This window comes from Nannobrachium achirus (assembly GCF_963921795.1).
Source record: "Nannobrachium achirus genome assembly, chromosome: 17".
Classification (NCBI taxonomy): Eukaryota; Metazoa; Chordata; class Actinopteri; order Myctophiformes; family Myctophidae; genus Nannobrachium; species Nannobrachium achirus.
Genome location: NC_137824.1, coordinates 18596622 through 18616804, shown reverse-complemented (window position 1 = coordinate 18616804; position 20183 = coordinate 18596622). Strand labels below are relative to the sequence as shown.

At 43.7% G+C, this 20183-nt stretch overlaps 1 protein-coding gene and 1 long non-coding RNA gene across 2 annotated transcripts in view; both read left to right on the top strand.

The window, feature by feature from the left end:
* Positions 1-20183, top strand: part of LOC308301613 — a 418458-nt gene that overhangs the window by 184159 nt on the left and 214116 nt on the right. The gene's annotated exons all lie outside the window — the stretch shown is intronic.
* The window catches only part of micu3b (mitochondrial calcium uptake family, member 3b), a gene marked incomplete at both ends in the record, with an annotated part of 37273 nt that overhangs the window by 13626 nt on the left and 3464 nt on the right, over positions 1-20183 (top strand). Inside the window, 4 exons of the mRNA XM_080746044.1 lie at positions 2423-2503; positions 17081-17197; positions 18465-18556; positions 18685-18856. Of these exons, the coding sequence (XP_080602170.1) occupies positions 2423-2503; positions 17081-17197; positions 18465-18556; positions 18685-18856 (462 nt within the window). The remainder of the gene's footprint in view (positions 1-2422; positions 2504-17080; positions 17198-18464; positions 18557-18684; positions 18857-20183) is intronic.

The following is a 20183-nucleotide window of genomic DNA, read 5'->3' as shown; positions in this document are numbered from 1 at the left end:
GATAAACGCCCTGTCCAAGCGACTACAATCGAGCGCTCCCTAGCTCCGCTTCAGCCAATCAAAAGCTTCGGTGGGCGGGGTTTCCCTGGAGCCCGGGTGTCATTTCCAATCACGCCCCACAACTACCTTGAACCCCTTTTTCCCTTTGATCTCTGTCTTCTCAGTTGGAGGACATCTTTAGAAAGAAGAGCGACAAAAAGGAAGCTGCGGCTGCGGAAGAGGATCCGGAGTCGTCTGATGAGCAGGTGGGAGGAGGAGGAGGTAGCCTGGACAACAGACCAATCTGCCATTGTAAAAAAGAAAAAGAAAAAAGAAATGCCCTCTGCATATTTGGTCTGGTCCCACTCAGTTATTCAAGTACTAGACCTTACCCGTTTGAAGATATGTGCTCCAATATATGTGCAGAGTGTGGGTTATGGAGAAATTAACTGTAACTGGTGCGTGTGTGAGAATATGTGGGAGCATCATAATGTAAGGAGCAACCCATGGAGGAGTGTATATTTTTTGATGGATACAAATAATTTAACAGCTAAATTAGGTGAATAGAAGTATGGGGATGTATGCGCTTGCCATACCCGTCGGAAGATAAGACACACATCAAATGCACCCGGTGCATTAGTGACCCGTGCATGCAGGCAAACCACATATATGAGAGAGAGAGAGAGAGAGAGAGAGAGAGAGAGAGACACTGCAACATTCCTAACTGTGAGATTGGTGTGTGTTAGACTTCAGTCCGCACGTCACCACCCCCTGTTGGTGGGTGGTTTGTAGTGGAAAAGCATTTACTGACTGACTGAGTGACTGACCTCCTACTGACTGACCTGCAAAATTATAGTATAGATTTCACGTAGGGATGATAATCGTATCGTGGAGATTTAATTTATCGTGATATCGTCCTGCGTCATGCAATGGGATCAATTCACCTTCTATTTGTCGAGCTGCATTATCCGGTACCACTTAAACCCTCTATAATTGGTAAAAGGTACATTGTGCTCTTTAGATACGTCTTCTATAAAATGACACACTGCGCTCATCGAAAATCAAAAAACAACACAAAACATGTGTGACATGCCTTCTTTTATTTTCCTGAGCTGAGTTAAAGGTCTCACCCTTTGTCAAGTCCCGCCCGTTGTCCCGCCCCTCTTCACACCCATTGGTTGCTGTGTCTTGGTGGGACATTTGGTGGGACACTCCATCCACTACCATTTTAATTCAGTTGCTTCGTATTGTTATTTTGTGTGTTCAATTCTAATTTCAAATTTGGTTTCAGTAAAATGGAGCTGCTCAGTGGCAGTATAGTGACTCAGCATGTTTTTAAATGTTTTTATTTCTCCAAATAATATGTTTTAGCAAATTCAACATAAAAGAGGCGGAACCAGGGCAGGACAAGGCAAATAGAGCCTGCTGGGTGGTGAGTCAGGGACCAACCACAGGCTTCCACTGACTCCAGTGCATTCTACCAAACTTCCGGCTGCAGTTTGGCACCCGTGGTGCGGCGAATCTGCCGGTTGGAATTGCGAGATAGCGAAAATGACGTTGGTGTCTTTTCCTCCAAATTTTCCATGGCAATGCTATAGGAAGAGGAGGAGGAGGAGAGGCAACATTCATTTTTTTTTCTGGCAGGTTCTTTGCGGTCGTGGCATAGAGTTATAAGAAGAATAGAGAGGACACCTGATATCCCCGCCCGTCCACTTGCATTGAGTTGCTCACCCAGCACATGAAGCGTTTTCACCCCTTCTTCCGGGTAGTAAAACCGTGACGTAGTGGGGCCACTGTGACGCATTTTGCGTCATAGTTTGTGTTCATGGACGCGCTGGGACTCCAATTCATGAACGAGCACTTCCGGTTATCCGGTATGAACGTTCGTCAATACAAAGAAGCCTAGTGCGCGTTCATGTGTTAGTGGCCCCAACTGCAGTACCTCAAAACAGCCACCATGTCCATTGCGCTTCAGGGCTCCACCAGGGTTCTGGAGGCTTGGGTCGTGGACCATGACACGCAGGGAGAGGAGCGCGCGCGCGCGCGTGTGTGTGTGTGTGTCTTGGACAGACCTGGTGACTGCAGGTGTACAGGGTCAAACATGCTCCGTGGCTTTCATCCGGGGCTGGGGTTGTTCTCTATGGTGTAGCATGCAGGTGGATGTAAACAACTGGAGATGGGAGCGGGCCGATAGGAGCGCGAGGTCTTTGAGGTCTTATCATACCACAAACACAGCAGAGTCTTTACCGTGTGCACCGTCTGGGGGCCAAACAGCCCACGATAAACGCCCTGTCCAAGCGACTACAATCGAGCGCTCCCTAGCTCCGCTTCAGCCAATCAAAAGCTTCGGTGGGCGGGGTTTCCCTGGAGCCCGGGTGTCATTTCCAATCACGCCCCACAACTACCTTGAACCCCTTTTTCCCTTTGATCTCTGTCTTCTCAGTTGGAGGACATCTTTAGAAAGAAGAGCGACAAAAAGGAAGCTGCGGCTGCGGAAGAGGATCCGGAGTCGTCTGATGAGCAGGTGGGAGGAGGAGGAGGTAGCCTGGACAACAGACCAATCTGCCATTGTAAAAAAGAAAAAGAAAAAAGAAATGCCCTCTGCATATTTGGTCTGGTCCCACTCAGTTATTCAAGTACTAGACCTTACCCGTTTGAAGATATGTGCTCCAATATATGTGCAGAGTGTGGGTTATGGAGAAATTAACTGTAACTGGTGCGTGTGTGAGAATATGTGGGAGCATCATAATGTAAGGAGCAACCCATGGAGGAGTGTATATTTTTTGATGGATACAAATAATTTAACAGCTAAATTAGGTGAATAGAAGTATGGGGATGTATGCGCTTGCCATACCCGTCGGAAGATAAGACACACATCAAATGCACCCGGTGCATTAGTGACCCGTGCATGCAGGCAAACCACATATATGAGAGAGAGAGAGAGAGAGAGAGAGAGAGAGAGACACTGCAACATTCCTAACTGTGAGATTGGTGTGTGTTAGACTTCAGTCCGCACGTCACCACCCCCTGTTGGTGGGTGGTTTGTAGTGGAAAAGCATTTACTGACTGACTGAGTGACTGACCTCCTACTGACTGACCTGCAAAATTATAGTATAGATTTCACGTAGGGATGATAATCGTATCGTGGAGATTTAATTTATCGTGATATCGTCCTGCGTCATGCAATGGGATCAATTCACCTTCTATTTGTCGAGCTGCATTATCCGGTACCACTTAAACCCTCTATAATTGGTAAAAGGTACATTGTGCTCTTTAGATACGTCTTCTATAAAATGACACACTGCGCTCATCGAAAATCAAAAAACAACACAAAACATGTGTGACATGCCTTCTTTTATTTTCCTGAGCTGAGTTAAAGGTCTCACCCTTTGTCAAGTCCCGCCCGTTGTCCCGCCCCTCTTCACACCCATTGGTTGCTGTGTCTTGGTGGGACATTTGGTGGGACACTCCATCCACTACCATTTTAATTCAGTTGCTTCGTATTGTTATTTTGTGTGTTCAATTCTAATTTCAAATTTGGTTTCAGTAAAATGGAGCTGCTCAGTGGCAGTATAGTGACTCAGCATGTTTTTAAATGTTTTTATTTCTCCAAATAATATGTTTTAGCAAATTCAACATAAAAGAGGCGGAACCAGGGCAGGACAAGGCAAATAGAGCCTGCTGGGTGGTGAGTCAGGGACCAACCACAGGCTTCCACTGACTCCAGTGCATTCTACCAAACTTCCGGCTGCAGTTTGGCACCCACGGTGCGGCGAATCTGCCGGTTGGAATTGCAAGATAGCGAAAATGACGTTGGTGTCTTTTCCTCCAAATTTTCCTTGGCAATGCTATAGGAAGAGGAGGAGGAGGAGAGGCGAAATTCATTTTTTTTCTGACAGGTTCTTTGCGGTCGTGGCATAGAGTTATAAGAAGAATAGAGAGGACACCTGATATCCCCGCCTGTCCACTTGCGTTGAGTTGCTCACCCAGCACATGAAGTGTTTTCACCCCTTCTTCCGGGTAGTAAAACCGTGACGTAGTGGGGCCACTGTGACGCATTTTGCGTCATAGTTTGTGTTCATGGACGCGCTGGGGCTCCAATTCATGAACGAGCACTTCCGGTATGAACGCGCGCCAATACAAAGAAGCCTAGTGCGCGTTCATGTGTTAGTGGCCCCAACTGCAGTACCTCAAAACGGCCACCATGTCCATTGCGCTTCAGGGCTCCACCAGGGTTCTGGGGGCTTGGGTCGTGGACCTACTGTACCACCATGACACGCAGGGAGAGGAGCGTGTGTGTGTGTGTGTGCGTGTGTGTGTGTGTCTTGGACAGACCTGGTGACTGCAGGTGTACAGGGTCAAACATGCTCCGTGGCTTTCATCCGGGGCTGGGGTTGTTCTCTATGGTGTAGCATGCAGGTGGATGTAAACAACTGGAGATGGGAGCGGGCCGATAGGAGCGCGAGGTCTTTGAGGTCTTATCACACAACAAACACAGCACAGTCTTTACTGTGTGCACCGTCTGGGGGCCAAACAGCTGAGACCCGCATCATTATGGAGCACTCCAGATCACCCGCTGACTCCCAAACATTTATTATTGTACTTTAGCTATTGAAAAATAGCAGATCTACAAGCTCACAGCGCGGCATAGAGTACCGCGCTGCGAGCTTGTAGATTTTTTTTTTTTTTTTTGAGCGGTGGTAAACCGCTCCTAAGAGTGGCTATGCGTGTGTCTGTAGCCACTTTTCCTCAGCGTTTTGCCATACAATGTGTTTTCTTCAGCGTTTTGCCATAGCAATATGTGTGTGTGCGTAGCCATATTACATCATATTACATCACCAATTATCTGTAGCCACTATCTGTAGCCACTTTTCCTCAGCGTTTTGCCATAGCAATGTGTTTTCCTCAGAGTTTTGCCATAGCAATGTGCGTGTGTGTAGCCTGTATTACATCACCAATTACCAATTGCACGTTGACGTTATGCAAGCACGACCACCGCTCACCTCACATTGGGTGTGATTTCTTTTTATTTCTTATCGTGATTTTTTTGGAGGGTGAATCTTTGAATATATATTTTTCAAAGCAAACTTTTGTAACTCAAATCTCTGCTTCTGGGGGTCCCTGGAACAACATATTTTGAGATGGGGGGGTCCTGTGGCCAAATACATGTGATTTTGAGGATCCATTGACATGAAAGGGTTTGAGAACCACTGATTTAGAAGAAGGATTTAGACATTTATAGAATCGGGTCAAAATATTCAAAGCCTTGCACAAACGTTCACGATCTTTCAAGTTCGAGTCTTAACGGGACACAGATGCGTTCCAGGTCTTAAAGGGGAAGACCACCCATTTTCAGTATTGAACTATGTCATTAAAACTCTGCCATCAAAATACCCCTTTGTACCCCTTCTCTGCCATGCCCGTAGAACCCGTAAATGTAATAAAAATTAATTAAAAATCATTTTTTTATCGAAGCGCAACTAAAATAGGCCGGAACTAATGCTCCGTGATCGGTTTCTACACGGACACATTATTGAGCGGACAAATTTAACATTGGAGTCCCTGAACCGGAAGCGGAAGTCCGTCCTCTATTTTGGCCCAGCTTACTCCGCGGCTTACAGATGGAGAAGTTATTGATCAATTGAAAAAGTTTCAACGGATTTGAGAAGCTGATGGAATGGAATACGCGAACACACGAGCAGTGTCCGATCACGCACGATGGGAACTGGACGAGCGCCCACGTTAACAGGTAGGACTTGGAGAAGCCGGCAGTGAAAGACATAGAGAAATTAACTGGCTTTACGGCCGTAAACTACGAATGAGTTAATATAACTTAGAGGAGCTGTGTGGAAATAGAAAAAAGTTCTCCCCCCTTCTGTGTTGCCTAGAACTGGAGGATTGATATTGGGGTTTGTATTGTAAAGTACAACTTGATGACATCACATATTTCCACACAATTCCTCTAAGGTATATTAATGACATACCGGTAGTTCAATATGAAAATGGGTGGTCTTTCCCTTTAATGGATTAAGTAAAAAGACACACAAAATCCCACACAATCTTTTCAACAATTTTGAAAAACGATTTCCAGAGATTTCAGAGAAAAGATTTTTAGAAATCCCAAAGTTTTCTAGCTTGGTAAAACATCCTGGTCACTCATCATCCTTATCTTCTGCAGACTGGTCTGGCCTCAAGCACTGGGTGGGCGTTTCCCAACTGGTCTTGGGCCTTAAGTTAGATGCAGAATAGACCCAAATTTAGAGTGAACATTTTTAACTCAAATCCTTGCTACTGGGGGTCCCTGGAAGAACGTATTTTGAGATGGGGGTCCGCGGCCAAATACATATCATTTTGGGGGTCCTTGACATGACAAAGTTTGAGAACCACTGATATAGCAACATTCGTTTTTTTCAGAAAACTGTTAAGATTTAGAAGACGTTTGTAGAATCGGCCTATATCGGTGGTTAAGGGTCGCCAAAATTATATGTATTTGGCCATGGACCCCCATCTCAAAATATTTTGTTCCAGGGACCCCCAGAAGCAAATATTTGTGTTAAAAACTTTCACTCTGAATTTGGGTCTTGCCTTAAGCTAGATGCAGAATAGATACACGCAGCTCAGACCCGTTGGCAAACGAAAGGTCGCATCAATCACAGGGCCCTGAGCGCAGACGGCTGATTGGCTCTGGCACTTTTTGGTTTCTGCAAAAAAAAATCGAACCTCTGTTCGAAGTGGAGCTGTGTGTGTGTGTGTGTGTGTGTGTGTGTGTGTGTGTGTGTGTGTGTGTGTGTGTGTGTGTGTGTGTGTGTATTGCAGTTGATGCTCAGGGCAGGCTAGACTCAACAGCACCTCTCTGGTCACCCAGGGTTACTACATACAGGCTACATACAGACCCACCCACCCACCCACATACCCACCCACATACCTACACACACGGCCACGTATAGGGGAGCTTGTGTTCCACACAGCTCCAAAAAAAGACTAAAGATATTCCAGATCCCCCACAAAGAATAGTGAATTGCTAAGCTCGTAGATATGCTATGTTCACTTGTTATTGAAACAGGGCTTAATTCATAATGTATGCTAGGGCCCCGGGGAGACAGCAAAGTCATCTTTGGAGTCTGAAAGGTTTTTGGAACCCTTGATCTAGAGATGATTTGTTAGAAGAGAACAGAGCAGAGAGCAGATGAGCATGGAGACTCTGGGCCTATTTTTAACACATTTAGGCCTAGAAATGATTGAATGCTTTAACCAGTGAAAAATAGCAGATATACAAGCTCACAGCGCGGCACCGAGTGCCGCGCTGCGAGCTTGTAGATCTGCTATTTTTGAAAAGGTCGTGAAAATGTGTGCAAATCTTTGAATATATGTATTTTCAAAGCAAACGTTTGTAACTCAAATTTTGCTTCTGGGTGGTCCATGGAACTACATATTTTGAGATGGGGGTCCGTGGCCAAATAAATATAATTTTGGGGGTCCTTCACATGAAAAGGTTTGAGCACCACTGACATAGTAGTCTCTCAAGAACAGACTAACTGAGCTCCAGTTGAAGTGAAAAGGACCTTTTCGTTGACGATGGCTGGCCAGATTGCGGACATAGAAACATAGGTTTTCTCCAAAAATCTTAGAAGGATTCAAAAGACACTTATAGAATCGGGTCAAAATTCTAATTTTCACGATTTTTCAAAAATAGCAGATCTACAAGCTCGCAGCGCGGCACTCGGTGCCGCGCTGTGAGCTTGTATATCTGCTATTTTTTATATTTAAAGCATAAAATATTGCGTCATAATGTGTTCAGACCTAAATGGGTTAAAGCTCAGGGGCAATGTGGGTGGGGCAGAGCACTGATTCTCACAGTACATGTAATGGAGGGAAACTAATTATTTACGTCAGACAGTTCCATGTTCTTTTTAACCCCAGGCGGTATATTTTTTCTTGCTTGTCGGCGGACGCATTCTTGACGTCAAAGAGCACGTTGATCAACACTTCAACAGAGAGTCGGCAACAGATCGTGCAGCTTCACTTTGTAGCTCGTAGGAGTTCCAGAAGAAACACAGTTGGTAGGTTGTGTGTGTCCTAAACTCGCGAGGTACCAGTCCTTGTCGAAGCACTAGTGGCCCCTGCTGGTTGATCGGGGCACCTGTTAATCGGGGAGGGGATCTGAGGAAGATAGCGTGAATCGCAATAATATAATATATCCTACTAATAAATTACCGAATGTCTGTCTGTCCGATGTCTGTCTGTCTGATATACACGCAAGTTGACATCATTTATACTGTACTAAACAGTGCCCAAATTTGGAGATGACTGACATCACTAATACGTCTGGGTTCTCCAGCATTATTTCTGAGACATACAATTCCTCATATCTACAGTATGCACACCCCATAACCCAAACTCTGCACATAATTCGGACCACATATTATGTTCGAGCGGTTCAAGGGCTAGTTGATAATAAATTGGGGGAGTGAATGAATTCGTGAATAAATGAATGGATAAATAAACAAACAAACAAAGACAGAAACCAAAGGTATCAAAGTGAAGTCAAAGAAAAGAAAATACAAAAAAAGAAAGAAAATAATAATCTATACATGACAAAACATGTGCATAATTAATTCATGTCTTTGCTCTCTCACATTTCAGGCCTTGCAGCTGTACGGACCCACCGGCAGAGGCGTACGTATTCACGTTTGTTCTTCTGAAAACTCCAGATATGGAATGTAGAATTATGCCTATATTGCCAGTGTCACGTACACCGAAAATAGACGATCTAGCAAAGCAAGCTCGTAGATCTCGCAAGTGTGTATAAAACTCAGGCTTTGGGCTAGGGTTAGGCTTTAAAATGTGATGATGTCACAAGCTGAGAAATCAAACAAACGTGCGTGTGTGTGTGTGTGTGTGTGTGTGCGTATGTTTGTGTGTGTGTGTGTGTGTGTGTGTGTGTGTGTGTGTGTGTGTGTGTGTGTGTGTGTGTGTGTGTGTGTGTGTGTGTGTGTGTGTGTGTGTGTGTGTGTGTGTGTGTGTGTGTGCGTGCGTGTGTGTGTGCATGTGTGTGCGTGTGCACATGCACGTGCGTGGAGAGCCCCAGCAGCAGTGCAGATGATTAATGTCCAGGTCTTCTGTCACAGTTGGTTTAGTCATCATGGGAGCGCACACACATCCCCCTCTCTCTCTCTCACACACACACACACACACACACACACACACACACACACACACACACACACACACACACACACACCGTGAAAAGGCTCTTCCCTGCAGAGTGACAGCGCCGCACCCCCCCCCTCGGACCCCCATGTTTGATTTTTACAGTTTCTTCAAAAGTGGTATTTGGACTCCGGTTACCTTTTGTCATGGACCTGACCATGAAGAGCACACGCACACACACACACACACACACACACACGCACACGGGTCTACAAGCTAACAGAAAGAGCGCCCACGCTTTTTCCAGACGCCGTGTGTGAAGACCTTAGGGTTTAGGTGTGTCGTTTTTTTTTTTTGTTTTTTTTTCTTGTTTTGTTTGGATTTGCGCTGCATTACTCTCACGCACGGCGCCGTTCCAGCGAAAGGTCCAGAAGTCACATCTTCTTTTCAAATCCACAGAGCAGGCAAAGCAGTCTTTTAAAAACAACGCTTCTCAAACGTGTGGGACCACCAGAGGCCCAAACCGCCCCTGTAAACGGGCCCTTACACCGGGGTCCGTGATGTTCCATATCCTTACAATGAGACTGGGGTTCCGGTACAGTTTAGTTCAGTGATGTGCATTTGGCCACTGACCCCCTTGTTTGATCAGATTCCTTTTCATCTGTCGGACCCCGAATGTACGGTATACAATCTTAAAGGAGTAGTTCACCCCCAAAATGACTTTTTTATCAATTGATTACTCACACCATGGAGACTTGGAGATACGAGAGATACGAGTTCAATAATATATTTTTGTATTTATCGCATTCCTAAGACAAAGAAATTGTTTATGGTAAATTTACCCCATTGATTCCGGATGAGGACCCAAATGCATTTGAATCAATGGGGGTACATTTATTGTAATCCAATTATTGTCTTAGGAATGTAACAAAAAACTAAAAATATTATTGAACTCAAGTCTCCATGGCGTGAGTAATCAATAGAAAAAAAGTCATTTTGGGGGTGAACTACTCCTTTAAGTGTTCATATTGGTTTCCGTTTGTACACTCTCAGAGTCACAGACCCACGTTAAGATTCCCCTTTTGTGGACCCCCCGACGCTGAGAACCAGTGTGTTAGACCAGTGTTTCTCAACCTTTTTTCTGCATGGGCACACTTTTCATGTCCCAAGAATCCATGGGCACACCAACATAATACGGGGGTGTAAATATCGTCACTGTCGGGAAGAAATCTCGTATCTCCAAGTTTCACATTTGTACGTTTCCTCGCAAAGTAAAGCCCTGCTTCATCATACAAGGCTGTCGCACAACAGTAGTGAAAACAGCAGATCTACAAGCACACAACGCCTTGCACCGCGAAGCCCCACCACCCCCTCCAAGTATTCTAATTACAAGCATATCAGGGATCTTTTCATGGCACAGGATGGGAATAACATTAAAGGATCGTCCGTAATTAGCAGTGGGATCAAGTCGTAAATCTCTTCGTCTCTGGTGAAACGCGGCAGAGCGCAACGTTTAGAGATGTTTTATCAGCTGTCTTAAGCTTTTAAACATTCCCCCTCCAGGCGTGGAAGATGGAAGAACAAAAAGGAAAAAAAATCCAATAGGATAAATAGATATTATGAAATGAAGCAAGGGTACACTTGAGGCTACGTGTTTCAGAAGACTGTAACTGCTGTCCGCTACAGGGTAGGGTGGGACAATATGAACGTTTCATAACACGATTATTGTGACAAAAGAAATCGCGATTTACGATATTATCGCCATAATCCAAATCCATTATCATGGGGTGAACATTTGCCGAAAAATAGCAGATCTACAAGCTCACAACGTGTCGCAACGCGACGTGTTGTTAGCTTGTAGGTCGGCTATTTTTTGGCAAAGACATTTGATAGAGAGTGAAAAAAAGACTATCAAGTACGTATATAAGTACGTTTTACGAATTATAGAGGGTTTAAATGGTACCGGATATGCAGCTCTGCAAATAAAAGGTTGATCCCAGTGCATGACGGAGGACAATATCACGATAAATTAAATCTCCACAATACGATTATTGTGAGTGATTTTTTATCACGATAAACGGTAATATCGCGTATCGTCCCATCCCTACTACAGGGTATGGTGTTGGGGTTGTGAAAGTACCGGTGCTCTTACTTAAGTGAAAGTATCAATGGCACAATGTAGAAGTTAAAACGTCATGTGTTCAAAATTGTACTTGAGAGGAAAAGTACAACATTACGGCATCAAAATATATTTCAAAGAAGACCAGTAGTAAAACTACTAAAAAAGAATCTCTCCCCGTTCACAAAATGTGTCCAAATCTTAAAGGTGATACACCATGCATTTAAAAAGTATTTATGTCATATTTTTGAATGGCTCTCAGAGCATTTTCAGCTGCAGTACCACCTTTGGCCTGAACTGCTTGATTTGTTCTTTTCTTATATAAATAAAAAATGAAATCTTCCCCATAGGGGTGCTGGAACACCTGCAGCACCCCTAGTTCCCATGCTGTTCCCATGCTCCAGCACAGTGGCCACTGTGCCAAAACATCACATTCACTTTCTCTTTCAGCGGTGTGGAGATGCGCGGAAGCAAAGAAAGTCACCACAGTTTGATTTGATTTTAAAAATTAAAACGTCTCCATATTGCTTGGGAAGTCTACTTCGCAGAGAAACCGTGGCCTTTGCGATTCGCTAATCGCGAGATTTCGCATTGCGATTTCGGTTTGAAAACGAAATGCAGCAGTAGTTCTTTTCTGCTGAGGAGGGGGCGGTGGGGGGCCTTTTGATCGGCGGGGGCCCTACGCAGAGTGCGTAGTCTGCGTATACTGCCCGCCGGTGCTGACTACAGCTGTCAAATAATTGTAGTTCTAAAAACATTGAAATGCTCATTACTTCTCTACTTCTGGGCGGTCTGTTGGTGCTGTCTGTGTGAAGTATGGAATCCAGTTGACGGCATCAGAAATGACAGGCTGATAGAAATAGATCAGAATCAACATAGTTTGGTTTATAATTGGAAGTGAGAAATCACAGCTTCCCTAAACCGCACATTCCAACGGTGGAAAGTAACTGAGTACTTTTACTCAAGTACTGTACTTAAGTACACGTTTGTGACGCTTTTGCTTTACTTTTCTACTACATTTCAGAGGCGAATTCTGTACTTTTCACTTCACAACAATGAACTGAGAAACTAGTTATAAGTTAATGTACTTTGTAGATTTAGATTAATAAACATACATTAACCAATAAAGCCTTAATTATTCGATACTTTTATACTTTTGGAAAAAAAAAACATTCTGCATAACAACTACTTTTACTTTTTGTACTTATTTTGATGCCTCAAGTAAAGTTGAACTACAGGACTTTTACTTGTATTCACAGTGTATACAAAGAGTATACTATATTTCTACATTGTGGTATTGCTACTTTTACTTAAGTAAAAAAAAAAGTAAAATGAGTTCTTCTTTCACCACTGCATTCCGAGTGGTTTCTTTATTTGTGCACAATCATGTCAATTACATGCACGTTCTCTGTTTTTAGCATCACATTAGATTGGAGCTTCAACTATAATGATAACTAGAAATACTGTTCCTTCGAAACAGTGTGGGCTCGGTTCCAACCCAACAAATAGGATACTTTAAGGTACTGTAAGGTACAGTACCTTACAGTATTGTACTGTACCTTACTATACTGTACTGCACCTTACTGTACTGTACTGTACTGTACTGTACTGTAACTTACTGTACTCTACTGTACTGTACTTTACTGTATTCTACTGTAACTTACTGTACTTTACTGTACTCTACTGTACCTTACTGTACTGTACTCTACTGTACCTTACTGTACTGTACTGTACCTTACTGTACTATACTATACTGTACTCTACTGTACCGTACTGTACCTTACTGTACTGTACTCTACTGTACCTTACTATACTGTACTTTACTGTACTCTACTGTACTTTACTGTACTCCACTGTACCTTACTGTACTTTATTCTACTTTACTGTACTTTATTGTACTTTACTGTACTCTACTGTACCTTACTGTACTGTATTGTACTTTACTGTACCTTACTGTACTGTACTCTACTGTACCTTTCTGTACTGTACCTTTCTGTACCTTACTGTACTTTACTGTACTCTACTGAACCTTACTGTACTTTTACTGTACTCTACTGAACCTTACTGTACTGTACATATTATATGTGTTCTAGATCTACATTTTTGATTCTGTGTTTGGGAACCAGCAACTGTCAAATGGACTCCAACTGTAGTGGAGTATATTGAGTGCATATACTGTAGGCTAACAATCCCAGATCACATATGTCCTCCACTATGTCTATAACCAAGGCGTTCTTCTATGTGGCCACTCCAGACTGAGGAGTGGAGCATGGCTTTTATTGTGTTTGTGGATCTGACTTGGAAATGCATTGGTTTTGATATCTCCCTGACAACCAACAACAACCACTAATATGGCTGACTGTCCCTGCGGGCTCTAGGATATATGGCTATGGGATTTACATCCCATCGCCCGGACTTGATTCTTGATCACAGCTGTGTAATCAGTAGAGTGGAGAGGGACATTTATTTATAGTTTTAACTATAACTATAGTTTTATACATCACACAGCTTAGACATTTGGATCAAATCAGAGAGCAGACCTGTGTGAACGCAATGATATAGATAGCATATCTGAAGTGTGAACACTGCAGCCACAGCGCCTTAACATAAACATGGGTCTATTATCCTTCTCTCCACTCTGGGGACCCATTGGAAATGCATTGGGTGCTTAAAGTTAAACATTTTTATTTTTTTATATTTATACTACAAAACATTTCAAAACCAAAAATACAAGCACACTTGTCCTCAGTAAGCTGAACACATAAAAATTTGAATGGTGTTGAAAGGTGTAAGCGTTTAAGAGATGAAGCGCGCCAAAGTTTTGAGGAGATACACATATAGCTATAAATAAATAATGAAGATAACATACGTGTGCTCGCCTTCCAGGCGAGCCCACAATAACAATAGTCATGGTTGAATCCTCAGAGAGAGAGAGATAGTTAGTTAGTTAGTGTTTTACTAGACAGCGGTGGACAAAAGTACCCAACAAAGTTTTCAAAAGCACAAGTTACAAAGTACATAACATGTGTTATATCAATGTATTGCTGTATTGACATTTTGAAATGTTTTAACCCTTTGAGTGCCTATCCCGAACTAGTTCGGCTTTATTTGTCGGCTAGCAACGCAATCCGAGGTGCCGATCCCGAAGTAGTTCGGCTTCAGCGTTCGGCGTTGTTTCTGTAACGTTGGTCCTTACCGTGAGCCCATATTGAATCCGTAGGTGGTCCGACGGCCGCCTACGTTTACTAACGTTACTACCGTCACTTTTTGCAGATTTATTCCATTGAATCCAATGCAATCCGCCAACTTTAGTTTATTTGATCAAAACCGTGTCACAGAAATGTTAATAAGAAAGAAAAATTGAACTGTTAAATCGAAATAGTGCTGAAGTGGTTTAAATTTGCTTGCTTCTCGCCCTCAGGGTGTCTTACTGGTATACTGTAAGCATCGAAATCAGTTTGACCACCTTTAACCCTATTTTATGCTTCGGCTAATCCTAAGATATTAAACCATTATGTAAAACTTGGAATAATAGACGTAACTCGCTCACCCCCCGGTTCCAAAAATAAACAAACGGTCTCCGTGATATTGTCGGGAGGTGGCTTCTGTATGGTTTATGATAGTCAATCACTCATATTTGATAGTCTGTTTCTGGTGAAAATGTAACTAATTCGTTGACACAGCTTTTTCTCACCCTCAGTTAATCCTTCATATCCATATGAGTCAAACCGCTGAGATAATTTTTAGTTTATGTTTGGAACATGTTCTTATATGACGCAATATGAAAAAAGTCTGGGAATTCAGAATGTGGGGGGGGGGGGTGAACCAGGTAGGATGTGTAAATGACATCAAACTTTTTACTCTATGGGGCTTTTAAGCCGTGACATCATTTTGTAGGCAGAGGAGAATCTGCCCCCAGAGCATTTTCTGTCCCTCGCTATTTTCAACATATCCGAGACAAAAAGAACGACTAAAGTATAATTCTAACACTTTCCTTTCAACAACAAAGAGAAGAAAAATGTGTAAATAGTAAAAATAGTAAAAAGATTCACGGAAACTGGGGGCAGAAATTCTCCTCTGCCTACAAAATGATGTCATACTTATAACAGCCCCATAGTGAACATTTTTAACAAAATCTTCTGTTAATATGGGGGTCCCTCCCTGGGCACGACGATCATTTCACCTTGGGGGTCGTCCACGGCCAAATACATACAGGATCAATTCAGGGGGTTCGTTGACATGAAAAGCTTTGAGGAGGAGGAGTGACCTACATGCAGCTCTGGGTCTCTCAGTATCGGATGATGTTTGTTTGGGTGGATCCGGTTGCAGATCCAAACCTGGCATGGATCCCCCGCTCTGCTCTGCTCCACTCCAGGCTTCACGCCCTGGGTTCCAGGCAGGGACATGGGGCCTCGGGACACACACACACACACACACACACACACACACACACACACACACACACACACGCACACATGGGTGTCACACCAAATTCTGGGCCCTGGGTACAAGGATTCACTGTGGGGCCCCTGTGCTTTGACTATTGTAAAAATAGCAGATATACAAGCTCACAGCGCGGCACCGAGTGCCGCGCTGCGAGCTTGTAGATCTGCTATTTTTGAAAAATCTTGAAAATCTTTGAATATTTCAAATCCTTCTAAGGTCTTTTGAATGTTTCTATGTCAGTGGTGCTCAAACCTTTTCATGTGAAGGACCCCCAAAATTATATGTATTTGGCCACGGACCCCCATCTCAAATTATTTAGTTCCAGGGACCCCCCCCCCCCCCCCCAGAAGCAAAATTTGAGTTGCAAATGTTCGAAGATTTGCACACATTTTCACGACTTTTCAAAAATAGCAGATCTACAAGCTCACAGCGCGGCACCAAGCTCGCAGCGCGGCACTCGGTGCCGCGCTGTGAGCTTGTATATCTGCTATTTTTTTATAGCTAAAGTATAAAATAATTCCAGGACCCTCCACCTTGGGTCCTAGTAACTCAGCCCCCCCCCCCCCCTCTCTTGTGACGCCCCTGCACACACACGCACGCACGCACACACACACACACACACACACACACACACGCAGCTGTCTGTCTTGGCCTGTGTCTCTCTTCCAAGAAAAGACTGCATGCACCACTGCAAGAGCAGCCCCACTCCACGTCACGGTCCATGGACCTTCTAACGTTAGAAAGCCTCCACAGATATGTGGGTGTCAATCCCTCTAGTGAGGAGAGGCCCCCGTGTGCGTGCGTGAGTGTGTGTGTGTCTGTCCGTCTGATTGAATGGATGTCAAACGATGGAAGGGTTATTTTGATTTCATCATAGGAGAAAGGACTGAATTTCGTAAGCAGAAAGCGCGCTGCGCTCGCCGAAGATCTGTGTATTTTCGGGGTTAAACGTAGCATGTTTTTAGTCCGAGGTGTGTTTTTCGTGATGTCTCCATATGAGTACTGTAGGTAGGTAGGTAGGTAGGTTGATAAAGAGAGAGAGGAGAGAGACAGACAGATATTTATTGATACCAGAGGGGAAATCCATGAACAATTATAATATAAAACATGTTTGTTTCCTGGTGTGTCTTCAAACCTGTCTATGAGCTGTCATATTTTTCTAATTTCTGCCTATTGTTCTGCCGTGCGTGCTTCTTACTGCCACGACGTGTGTTGTGTGTTTGTGTGTGTGTGCGCACGTTTGATCCGTTAGGGCGTGTGCCTCTATCTGTGCGATTCTGTCACTAATCCAGCCAGTGTTTTTGCCAGATGTGTGTGTGTGTGTGCATGTGTGTATGTGTGTGTGTGTGATCTAACAGCTGTGCACTCCCACTGATGCGGCTGCAGGTCCCTCCAGACGCCAGAGAGCAGCCGAGGGCGGAGCCCCGTGCCGGCGAGGGGCGGGGCATGTGGGACGCAGTGAGGCGCGGCGCCAGTCAAGTGGTGTTCTCTGATCTGTCCGAGGTAGCGGCCGAGTCACCTCTGATGGCCTCGTTCGCACCCCGCGTCCTTAATGACGATGTCACTCGCACCCAAATTAGCCAATTTACAAGATGCGTTTCGCATCGCGCTGGGATCGTGATGATCGGCTGTTTTTAGTTTGCGGATCTTCTTGATCTTTTGAATGTTTTTTTTTTGTTTTTGTTTTTTTATATCGTCACTGTCGGGCAGAACCCCCGTACTGTATCTCCAAGTTTCAAATGTGTATGTTTTTTTTTTCGTAAAGTAAAGCCCCTGCTTCATCATAGAAGACTGTCGCACAAAACTAGTGAAAATAGCAGATCTACAAGCAAGCTTGTAGATCGGCTATTTTCACTATTTTAAAACGTTTTTAAAATAACAAAAAAGGGAAGGTTTTGGACATAATAGGTTTCCACCCGAAAACAACGATATCTTAATGCCAGATTTAATACTTGAGACTTCATCATACAGTAGGACAGTGTCCCGTGAAATTGCGAAAATTGCTGTTCTACAAGATCACTTCGTCTTTGAAAGTCAAAGTCTTTCAAAGTCTTTCAAAAAGATTTTAATTCACTTTCGCCAACAGTATAATGACGTGCCCATCCATTCTTTTTTCTATTTCCTGAAAAGTAACTATAACTGCATGATGACACAAGTTGGAATGCTGGACAAATGGGGGAAAACCTCTCCACTCCACATGTGTTTGAGGCCTGATTAAAAAAAAAGATTAACCATTAACTGTGAGTCCTTGTCTATGGCTGAACCTGGCTGTGGCTTTGAAACTAACATGGCGATATAAACAAATAATAGTTTTAAACAATGGTCCTCAAAGTGGGGTCCTTGAGCGGTTTTCCAGGGGTCCCAAGATTAAAAAAATATATATACATCCCGCCTGCCTAGACCATGTTATCTACAACATTAGTTCTCAAACCTTTTTAGGTCGAGGACTTTAAAACAATTTCAAAAATTGCTGATGTACAAGCTCACAAGTGAGCTGTGAGCTTACACATCTGCTATTTTTGAATGGCCAATGTATAAAATATGGATAAAGTGGTTAAAGTGATGTCGATGCTGTATTAACACATTTTGCTGGGGACCCCCTGGTCTGCACTTAGAGAACCAATGATCTAAAAAACACAGATGTAAAGTTCAGACTATTATGTTTTTTTATGACATTCTGCACTGTTGTTTCAATGAGCACATATTGTAAAGTATTTGTTCTGGGAGGATTATAGATTTGATTGAATACTCTGGACCTTTACCCACACAGCATGCGGACGAAAACAAAACGGACACCACCTTATTGGTGCATTTCTTCGGGAGGAAAGGCAAGGCAGAGCTGAACTTTGAAGATTTTTACAAGTGAGTGGAAAAAACATTTGATGCGTAACAGAGTATTTCTACGTGCAGTATTGATACTTTTACTTTGTAAAAAATGTTAGTACTTTTTCCACCTCTGACATTGTGGTGTTCTTCCACTCTCCTCCAAGGTTCATGGACAACCTGCAGACGGAGGTCCTGGAGATCGAGTTCCTGTCCTACTCCAAAGGCCTGCCCATCATCACCGAGGAGGACTTTGCTCAGATCCTGCTGCGCTACACCACCGTGGACAATGTGGACGCCTACCTGGAGAACTTGAGACACACCATCCAGGACGAGAAGGTAGCTAGAAGAACATGACATGAGGCCAAGCACGCGCACACATAGACATCAAAGGGGGCTCGAGCCCCTGCCCTTTTTATCCGCCAGTAAAAAGTGCCCTCTCCAGACCATAAATGCAGTTTTTACGATGGTGAAAGAAATGCAAATGCCCTCTTTCCATGCCATACCTGAAGGCAGCATTCAAGAGAATTGCCTTGTCTAAACTCTCCTGAACTTGAATGCAGCATCTTATGTTGAAAGAATTGCCCTCTCTTTGTAGAAATCCATGTCGTTATGCCACATCTCCAGTATTGACTTAGTATGCTTAGTTCAGTGTGGTATCCAGCACCGAAAATAGCCGAACTCCAAGCTCACAGCGTGTTGCGCTGCGACACGTTGTGACACGTTGTGATCTTGGAGGTCTGCTAGTTTCGATATTTCCACCAAAAAGCCCTTTTAGAAATGTCAGCCCCTGCCTTTCTAACATTACCTGCACGTCACTGAGGTCTATTCTACAAATGCCTTCTAAATCAGTGGCTTTTTTGTGCCCCCAAAAAGATATGTATTTGGCCGCGGACCGCCCATCTGAAAATGTTTTGTGACAGGGAGACGAGGAGAAGAGAAGAGTTATGTAAAAAAAAAAAAGTTTAGTTAAAGGGGGTTCAGTGTCTTGCTCAAGGGTACTTGGACACACCCAGGAGGAGCCGGGGATCGAACTTGTGATAATTTGTGAACCTTCGAACCCCTGGAGTACTACACCAAATCAGTGTTAATTTTGACTTCAAAGTTGACGGCAAAAACTAGACAATCTCACAACGCGTTGTGCTGTGATGCGTTGTGGGCTTGTAGATCTGCTATTTTCAGAGCGCAACACCCGAGCGTAACCAATCATAAAAAAATAACATGTCTTTTAGTTCTACTGGATCTTCTCCACTAGTCCCTCCCTAACATTTTAGTCTAGTTCTTATTTGTTGATGAAATTGTCAAAATACTGTAATCATAGCATAGTTTTTGTTTAGTCTTACGTCAGTGAGAGAAGAGTTGTCGACGAACATTCTCCGTCACAGTCTCAGTCTACGAAATTAACACCGCACCAAGTTCTTCCCCCCCAAAACCCCTCCCTGTTGGCTGTTATGGACACAACACCTTGGAGAGGTTCTGAATTAGCTGCTGAGTGAAACTTTAATTTGTTTTCTTCTGTGCGTGGAGTGCCGACCCGCTCCCCGTCTGCGCTGAGGAGCCTGTTGCTAGATCTCCATTGACGATGAAGTGGGTCTCATCCTCAGGCTGAGAGATATTTTATGGCCCTCGCCTTGTTAAAACAGCAAAGCGTCACATGTTCACTCAT